This window comes from Rhagoletis zephyria, unplaced genomic scaffold, assembly GCF_001687245.7.
Source record: "Rhagoletis zephyria isolate East Lansing unplaced genomic scaffold, Rhagoletis_zephyria_1.1 Rzeph_scaffold_17850, whole genome shotgun sequence".
In the NCBI taxonomy this organism is placed as follows: Eukaryota; Metazoa; Arthropoda; class Insecta; order Diptera; family Tephritidae; genus Rhagoletis; species Rhagoletis zephyria.
In genome coordinates this window covers 1-10,505 of record NW_016174911.1, presented here as the reverse complement: position 1 = coordinate 10,505, position 10,505 = coordinate 1, and the positions used below count along the sequence as shown (strand labels likewise).

Below are 10,505 nucleotides of genomic sequence, written 5' to 3'. Positions count from 1 at the left end.
CCGACAAAATGAGAGAACGGTTCTACCTTGCTATGTTTTTATCATGGTATTGTGAATATCTGGCCGATGGTGGATTAGCTCCCATTAGTGTATTAACGATGAGTTTTAGCCTCTCCCCCAAAATGCTTGATTGAATCCTGTATGCTATACTGAGGAGACTAACTCCAGAATGGTTGGCGCAGATTATGGACTGGATTGAACGCACTTAAATTTCAGTTGTCGGACATGCAGGACATGGAGACCTCTGGTCATATTCTGCAAGCGATCCCTGAATATACTTTATCGTTAGATTACGATAGCAAGTTGTGTATGAGGTCTTAGTTCTTCCAGTCTTAGGCCTTTTTTTCCTCTAATCGGTGTTATTCCAAAGTGTCATTACAGTGTGGACAGACAGACTTTTTACTACAGAAGAGACCATTAAGGAGACCAGCTAGTTTCACTTCCGCTATGCCTGGAGAGCCAAACCCCAGTTGATGAGTCGTATGTATCTCTACAGAGCTGGGCATTCTTTTTCATTCCTTTTTCATTATCCTTGTTAAGTTGAATTTGTAAATTTTCTTCGTTATATCACTAAACAGTGATTGTTGGGCATTATCCACCTCGCTATTCTGCTCTGTCTACCTCGCGGTGAGCCTTCATTATTTCTAAGTCCACGAATCCAATAGAGAGAGGTCTTGACGTAACACAGTGATGCTTGCCATGCGCGACACTTCCGCAAATTTCTTGAGTTCACTATTTTGAATTCTAACCCTTTCAATGCCTCTTGGCTGTCATCAAATATAGCGACTTTTTCTGAAGCGACTTACTATTTGTTTTGCATTCGACAGTCTTGAGGCAGGCGATATGATTGCCTCATCTACATGTAATCCGAATATAGACCCGCACCAACCCGTTTATCCATATCAAAGACAATTCAGGGACTTTGTATTCCTTATGAACATTTGAACTATAGTTCCTCGGTACCGTAGATGGATCCAGTTCAATCGGTAGACAAAACATTAATACGGCTTTAATGTTTTTCAGCTGACCTATTGCTTTTCTTACTTTATCGTGGTCAGGTGGTGGAACAACAATTGCATTGTCTTTAACTGCGGTTTCGGCTTCTTTATCTTCTCTAATACTTCCATTGTGTCAGCAATAGGGCACAAAGCATCTCCTGGCCGCAACGCATACGTCAACTAATAACTATCTATCAACAACTAATGTAATATTTCACGACAACTGATATTTTGAAGTCCTAATAATGTGTACAGGGTGTGCTGGACCACCTGCCCACCCCTTATAAATGGAGTAAAATGTTGTTGAACTACCAAGTCGGGCATGCTCTTTACTTTGGTCGTATTACCGACGTCGGGATTCGACCGAAAGTGGGTTGAACTGACCGAAATAAATGGGATATATATACATGCTTTTACCACAAACTTGCATTCTACGTACAAAAATACGTAACTTTTGTTTGAAACTTTTTTCTTGGAAGTACTCTTTTCATCCTCAAAATGACCTTCGAGATTCAACCCGTCCTCGACTTCTAAAAAGGACGAAAATGATTTAATTGGAACACGAACAGTCGAAAGTGAGTTAAACTGACAGAAAGTGCGTTATTTTAAACGGAAGTCTATTCCAGAAAAAAGTTTCCGACACAAGTTTTGTATTTTGTCCGGTAAATCCGAATCTGTGGTAAAAACATGTATGCCCTATTAAAAAAAAAAAATTACTTCCTATCAGTTTCACCTACAACCGGGCGAAACCGAAAGTCTGTAATACGACAAGATATAGCTTCCACGACTTGGTGATTAATATTCAGGCAGGTTCTGCAATTCAATTCCGTGTGTATTCCAACCCCTGCCAATATGAATTCAAAGCGAATTTTCTTAAAATTCACTCGGAATTTAATTGCAGAACCTGCCTGATTATTTCGTCCATTTTGGAAGGGGTGAATGAGTGGTGTACGATACCTTGTATAAGTAAATTGAAATAGAAAGTATAAAATTAGGGCTGGGCGCTCTATCCGATCATTTTTGAATGTGCCATAGGGATATTCGAATATCCGATTAAAAAAGCTGAATAAATATTTGGCTATCCGGATAACAAGATGAACAGATATCACTCGGTTATCTGAATATTAAGGCCATAAAGCCATGAATATCAAAATAAAACGGATATTATTTGTATATCCAGATTATCCATATATTATCCAGACGAATATCCGGACGGATATACGGATATCTGGATATTCGAGTAAACAGATAGTCTCAGCTCTAATTAAAATCGTAATAATATCAGGGTTATTTTCTTTAACAAGAAAAATACTCCCTGAGCATCGAAAGTTTTACTAAACTTTTAAAATATATACTTTAACATCTTTTTTCGTGATTTTCCTGTTTTAAGAGACTTCATATAAAAAGATAGATACAGCTCGTCACAAAACTATAGCACCTCAACATTTTGAACAATTTTGACAATTTATCTTTTCGCTAATTAAAGGTGAAAAGGTTTGGCACCTTTCCATTTCCATTTTTTTTTTAAATTTAGTTTTTGATGCGGAATGGCAGGTTAGAGCATAGACAGACGGCAACGTTGATCTGGATTAACGGCGCAATTGATCTGATCGAAATTGTACCTTGGAAGACGGCAGTAGAGTATTAATTTAATTTCATTCAATTGCAACTTCTCTCTCTATTCTACGCTCTGCTCTCTGAGTTTTGGTCAGTGCTGTCATCGAAAATTCCCTTGATCCGAGCTAAATTTGGGAATTAACTCTAGGACGTAATCCGGATCAACTGCAGTTAATTCCCGAGATAATTCTGACGTAATGAGTAGCTCCGGATCGACGCTGCCGTCTGCCTATGCTTTAATACGAAACTACATCGATTTTTCGTCTTCCCTGAATAATTTCCAAAATATGAACTTGGCACCTTTTCACCCTTATGTAACGTTTTGTTTGTTTAATGTTTATTATTTTTTAATAAAATTATAGCACTTTATCTAAGAAATGACATATAAATCCAAATTTCAGACTTTGTACAAAAATTAATAAAAATTCCACAAACTTTTCAACCCAATTCCAAGCATTTTAATTTTAATTTTAATTTTAATTTTAATTTTAATTTTAATTTTAATTTTAATTTTAATTTTAATTTTAATTTTAATTTTAATTTTAATTTTAATTTTAATTTTAATTTTAATTTAAATTTAAATTTTAATACAGAACCCGACAAAAGATAGCACATCAATATTTTTACCATTGACTAATTTTCCTTTCCCTTTTTTAAGGCTCATTAAATTTTTATTAAAGTTCAGGCCGTTATCTAACAAAACCCACATAAGTTCAAATCTCAAACTTTGCACAAAAATTTTACAAACTTTTCATCCCGATTCCAAATATTTTAGTTAGAATTTCTAAACTAATTTTTGGTATGCGGTTTTATAGCGTAATAAAGTGCAAGTTTGAAGCTGCCAAAAATTAGCGTTGATTTTTGATACTTTTCTTGCTGACGGTATGACGCATTTTCTTCCAAGCAAAGTAGTTTTTTACATGGAAAAAGAGTGCATAAAACCCTCAGAAAAAAATTCTAAAAAGCCAACGCGATTTTTAGCAGCTTTAAACCGTCAGTTAATTATAGTAAATTTTAATAAGCTATAAAACTGCATACCAAAAATTAGTTTAGAAATTCTTAACTAAAATATTTGGAGTTGGGATGAAAAGTTTGTGAAATTTTTATACAAAGTTTGAAATCTGAACTTATATGGTTTTGGTTAGAACTTTGTTTCTGAACTTTAATAAAAAATTAATGAACCTTAAAAAAAGCAAAAGAAAAGTAGTCAAAACTGGTAAAAATGTTGATGTGTTATCTTATGTCGCGGGCTGTATGCATATGCATGTATTTTTCTTGCTTTATTTACATATAAATAAGTACATATGTATGTATGTATTTTAAATTATAATTATTAAATTAATTTATATATTTATTTTATAAACTAACATTTGTTCAGTTTTTGCTTTACTAATGATGAATTTCTCTCCTCACTCCATGTGCGCCACATTTCTAAGCCATCCATTTACTCTTTGTGGGCATTCACTAAATGTTTGCTGGCAATCAACGCCAAACCGCCCCGCTTGGCTGGCATGCAAATAACGCATAGCCACATTGGGTACAGTCGGACTGTAAATTTAATATGTATTAAATAGGACATGTAAGTAGTACTAAGTACACAGTTCCCTTATCCACCACAACAACAGTTACACTTACATCAATATCGCATTAATGAGCGCTTGCCACAGGTGAACCAAATGATTTTGCCAAATTCGTGGTACATGAAATGGCAGCTGTGAAACCTCACAAATCGCTTGCATTAGACACGAATCTCCTGGTAAGCCGTGCCTGCAACGATAAAAATTGTATTATATGTATTTATGTATGTGCATATGTAGTTACATATTTTTATTTTTAATTGAAATTAGCGAAGATATTACTGCTCATAGATCTGCTCGATCGCTGTGTAAATGAACTCGCGACTCGCATCGTGCTTTAAACGTTGATGTAATTTTTCTTTGAGATCTCCGTCTATGTATCGCTGCTGACGACGCGCTGCAAAAGTGTTGGAGTCAAAATAATTCCACCAATAAATTGGTCGCATAGGCGGTGGATATTGACATTGCAGATTGTAGAAGTGCGAAAAAGAGCGCTGCTTGTCGGCAAGAATAATTGGGAAGGACACACCCATGACGAGCTTAAAGTAGAAAGGGATTTTTTATATTTGTTGTTGCTTTGTAATAACGTTCTACATAAGTATGTATGTACATATGCATATTTGACTCAGAAACTTTTTAGTGAGTTTAGTAAATAAACGTTTGACGCATTCTGTATGGTTATCGCTATCACTATCGGTATACCTTTCATAATCATAGAATGCCTGGGTTATAACGAGGTTTCTAGTCATGCAGTTATAGTTACTCGACTCCTATAGTTGTGCGTCCGACTCCGTTAGTTCACTCTGAGCAACATAAGAAACGCATGTCCCCGATTCTGTAACTAGCCCGTGTGAAGATTTGGGTCTCCTCAGAATGAGATATAGCTTTAATGAGGTCACTGCGAATTATTCGCCTTAAGGGTCCACCGAAGTCAGTAATGTCTGAGCTATAGGAAATCCGTTTTGGTGAAACGGGAATGTTTAGAATGTATTTTCAATCAAAATGATTACAGAAGATCGTTGTGCGCAGGATTTAGAAGTCGCCACGTTAATGCCCATTCAATGAAAATATTAAGCAAGTCTCATCAATGCAGTTTTTTGCACGCAAAATAAATTTATCGCGAACTTATCGCGTGGTTCTTAATGTACTAGGAGTGAACCAATTCAGAACTAAAGACTTTCGCCACAGGGATAGATAGGCTGGCGGCCACTAAGGCTCTAATTTCATATAAAACAAATTCGATTACCGCCGCGGACTGTATGGAGGCTATAAGAAGACTCTTAGTGGCTGAAATCGACAACCTATATTGGGTCCAAGCCACATAGGTGTGGAAAGTAATGAGAGAGCTGCCGCGCTAGCCAAGGAGGACGTTCTCTTAGATGCCTCACTAGTGACGAATATGTATACCAATTCCTCTTTGGGAAATCAAAAGATCGCAAGATCTGCTCGTAAACCGCTAGGCGGATAGGTTTTGGAAAAGATCTCAGGGCTGCAGGCTTGCAAAGATTATATGTAATTCATACCTACTATCAACAAGAAGAACCGACTCCAGATTTCTGGAAGGATTGCTAACAGGGCATTGTTTGATAGCAGCACATGCAATTAAATTAGGTCTTATGCTGGATTTCCACTAGGCATTAAAAGGCAAAAATGACAAAGTCGGGCACTAACAAATAATCGTGTCATTACATTAAAGCTGCAGAGCTACATTCAGCAATCGACAGAGTACCAAAGTGTCTATTAAATTTGCTAAAGGAATGAAAATGTTCTTTAACATTTCGCGACTGATTGATGGGTCGTAAACGTATCTGGCAACACTATGGACGTTATATTCATCTAGACCTCTTATGGTCAGCCAGCATAACATAACCTAACCATGTCCTCGACGGTATGATTGCCAGACTAACACTGCTCTGCTAATGTTCTGTAAACTTTCGTATGTAAAATACTTTGGCAACAGAACTGTAGTAACATTCAGTCTGTTCCAATACGGGTCCAGTTTACAGGATTTAGTCAGAATTTACGGCAACAAAACCTATAACTGGTAACACTTCTGACAAATTAAATGAGCATCTCTTCTTAGTCAGGAGTTTAAGGATTTAGTCCGGAGTTTTTCTTCCTGTAAGTTCATGAAAATTGTCAAACGATAGGCAGGGTTGAGTTTGTAAACGAAAACCGAACGCGGTGAAAGCAAAATGTTTGTTAAAAATAGAAGTAAACAACGAAATATTTGAATATGTACCCAATAATTTTTAGTTGTAGAGACTTTAATAATTATTTAGGGATATTTCAGTCAAATCAGTGTTGTACCAATGACCGATGTAAACAAACCGACTGACGCTTTTGCAGGAAATAGTGCTTTTGCGTTCCCGTACACTTCTGCATATGTTCTCCGTTTACTCTCACTTGAGAGGGTAAAATTTTTGTTTCACAGTTTCGCAGGTTTTAGTCCGAAGTTCGAAGCAACAAACTAATTGCTCTCTTAGCAGAGTAATCAATAACCTTTTTTCAAATGAGATATGTAAACTAGAGAAACACATGGTTAGGGCGAGGACTAATAAAAATTCTATAAATTTGAACAATAATGTAGCCTAAGTGCTAAAATAGCCCACAAAATTTGGTTTGAGTTGCGTTGGGTAATCAATTTACAAAATATTTTAAAATTTCAAAGTGTATTATACATACCTTTACAATACCTCCCCCACTAAAAATGATCACTCTTTTATTCCTCCTCTGCGGCAGTAAGTTTGTATTGATTTGGTTTATACGTTTAACACGTCCATTATAGCTGTTAATAAGCACGCTGTTACATGCTTCACTGTTAACGCGCCACCCTTTTTTACTCCTATTATCTTTCATTCCTTTGCAGCTGCCAATTGACTTGTGGTCTGCGTGTTGACTAGCATTTGTTGGCGCGCAATTTGTTGTTCCACCATCGCGTCCGGCAGCGATGCGTGACTTGGGCAAATTGTTGTGGTCGCCGAGTGAACCACCACCACCACCGACTGCGCCGCCAACGATGTCATCAACACTTGCTCGCTTGTGGTAGGGCGACGGTGGCTGAGGCGCTTCCTGCTGACTGTTGGGATTTTCATTTAATTTATTGCAATTTTGCGTTCGAAAACCGCTGTTCGGCTGCGTACTTGTGTTGCTGACATTGTTGCTGCTATTATTGCTATTGTAAACGCTGTCATTGCTGTTGGTCAAGATATGCAACAACAAGACAAGCAATATTATTAGGCAGCATATTAGCCTGTAATGGCGGACAGCAGTGAATCCTGCCAACGACTGCATTGGTGGTATGTATTGCTCTGCTCTGCCTGCTAGTATGTATTGATGATGGAAGTGCTGGCAGGCGAAGGCGTGAGCTTAGCGTGTAAATGCGTGCTGCGTGCGAGAATGGTGGCGTTTGTAATTACATTAAGTATGTTAATTTGTAATTTATGTGCGCGCGCGCTCCGCTTTTGTTGTTACATTTGATATTTATGGCTGTTGCAGAGGATGCTGCTGTTTGGCAACTGAGACGAGCATAGAACAGACAATGGAGATTTGAGGCTCAAATATTCGATTTTTTTCGTAGGAAATTTTTCCCAATATGCTAGCATTCGGCCGTTTTTTTGCACTGTTGTTGTTTTGTGTTTTGCGGTGCTTATTTTTCTTTCAGCTTGTTACTATACTTATTTTTGTAATATCGGGCTGTCTGTCTTGTGGTGGACAAACTTAACGCTTGAGTGCCTTCACGTACAAAGCTTATTAGGAATTAAAGTATTTTGTCTGTACTTGGCATCTTTAGTTGCGCCTTAGGGAGTAACTGCGCCGTGTGAGTGTGGTTTTGCCCACTACTGTTGTAGCTGACTCTTGATAAATATATAAGAAACATCTTAGTAAAGCTGGGGGCAAAATATATGTAGATTTATGTACAATGTTATACATACTATGCATACACATATATAAATATGTATGTAAGTACATGTTTATATGTATGTATGCATGTCTGTATGTATATACCAGAACAAAAAGAACTAAACCAAAAGGACTGGCCTCAAGTGTTTTAGCGTGTAATTAACAAGCTGAAATCCATGCATTTTCTGTTTATTTTTTACGTATTTTTTCATGCGTTTTAGTATTTGCTCATAAATTAGAGCACAACTGCAAAAACATACAAACTACGTACAAATGATTTGACTAAGGAATTTTTTCCAAATCTCGTGAAATACGTAGCGTTTACTTTGTTAGAGAGTTCTTTGCTTGGTTATCCAAACTTTGATTTTAACCCGTAATGGTCATGCGGTGTCCAGTGGATCCCAGACCAACTCTGTGGCTATATACATACATATTTTATACAGATACTATCAGAATAAAAAATTGTGTACGCCCAAGTATGAATGACATTTTATTTTATTATATTATATATTGTTTATAAATGAATTATATTTTTATAAATCATATGTTTTGAGTCATATGTTTTTGAGAAAAATACACCGTAGGTATTTTAAAAATTTCTAAATTACATTTCTCGACTAAAAAATAAGATATGCAAGCTAACTCCCAGTGTGTTTTTTAACACTTCATGCCAATTAATCGTAGCGCTTTCGACAGAAGCAATATTTTGATATGAAAAAAATGGCTTTGAAAGCTAATGTAATTGTCTTTCAAGGAAAAATATTGCCATTGAGCCACAATCATCTCTTGACCTTAAACAAATTGGTCAAAAATAGTGATCTTTAAAAAAAAACATGCAAAATCCAACGGATATGTTAAAAAAAAATTTTTGTATTCTGCATTATACTAATATTATAGATTTTGAGACGAGAAACATGATTCCACTGTATAAAAAAACGACAAAAATATTCCAACCCCTCAATATGAAAAATGCAATATATGTTGTATTTTTTGTGATTTGCGTGCAGCAGCGAACAACAAAAATGTAAGCCAAGGTAGAAGTTTCTTTGAGAGATAAATTATTACGACCCCGAAGTTAAACTTAGAAATTTCATTCGATATTTTACGCAATTTTGCTGGGAAAATTTCCCCCGGCATCAAGGCTTGCATACGGGCTTAAAACTCCTTTTGAGCCACTTGGGAGCCCACTATAGCGTAACGCTGTGGTGGGTTCCGGGACATGAAATGCTTGAAGGCAACAAAAGGGCTGACTATCTCGCAAAGCGTGGATCCCAAATGCACTGGTGGGGGCCCGAACCGTTTGTGTCTGCCCACGCTAATAGATATTTTTAGGTCGCAATAAAAGCAATAATAATAATATCGAGCCCTAACCGCCAAAATAACGTAAGGGAAATTTTTTTTCAAAATTTTATTTTTGTTGCAGAAATGCATCTAGACGCTCTAGGAATATTTCTGCATCAAAAAGAAAATTTTGAAAAAAATGTCGCTTACGTTATTTTGGCGGTGTAAAGAGACATACATTTTTTTAGTCCGCACCGTAAAATGAATTGTTACACGCAGCTAATTTGTTTTTATTGTATTAGCTGTGTTTTAGTAAATGTTATGTTACCTAAATTTTTAATAAACTTGGCTTTGGGAAAAAAATAAAAAAAATAAAAAGTATTGGTAGGTTTTTGTAGGAAAAAAATATTTGTCCGTGGCAACACTGGTNGAAGAGATATTGATCAAATTTAATATAAATAAGGTAAAAAATAATGAAGAATGAAATAAAAAGCAATCTGTAAAAGAAAATAAAAAACGGGAAAAATCCCAAAAAATCGAAACTTATTGTCGCAGATCTGTCCAAAATGGAGCCAGTTCAGAACTACATAGTTCAAAAATTATGCAGAGGCGCACAATTTTCGCTTCGTAGGACATCGCCATATAAAAAAAAGAGGCAGTTGAAAGCATTGCGTTGGGATAGATCGAGTACCAGTACCGCCTCTTAATGAGCTAATTCTGCGCTAGTTCTGAACTAGCGCGATTTACTGCAGGAGCCTCTTCCTCAGCTCGCGGTTCAATGTTACTATAACTAATGAGAGGTTTAATGAGTTAAAACTTGAACGAAGAAAATATTGAATCAAAGTACAACTTTCTCATATTTATGTACATAATTGCTATAAAACTTGTTAGAATTTTAACCGATTTCTTGTAAAATGAAAATTTCTTACAGCACAGACTTAATGAGGAAACGTTACACAGTTATAAGTCGGTGGTACCACGCCCATTTTCCAAAATTCCTCAATAATATTTATTTTTTTTTTAAGATTTTTTTAAGAGATTGTTGTTAGTATGAAATATCAAATATCGAAGTTTCTGAGGTATACCATTATATGAAAAGTGGGCGTCATTTTAGTCCGATTTAAAAAAT

At 36.1% G+C, this 10,505-nt stretch overlaps 1 protein-coding gene across 1 annotated transcript; it reads right to left on the bottom strand.

Moving 5' to 3' along the window:
* Positions 1-4,024: 4,024 nt before the first annotated feature.
* On the bottom strand, positions 4,025-7,388 carry LOC108379966 (uncharacterized; the record flags this gene model as incomplete). Its single annotated transcript, XM_017636337.1, has 4 exons — positions 4,025-4,163; positions 4,251-4,382; positions 4,475-4,731; positions 6,878-7,388. Coding segments are annotated over 4 exons (1,039 nt in total), but the record flags the coding sequence as incomplete, so codon positions are not given.
* Positions 7,389-10,505: the final 3,117 nt, after the last annotated feature.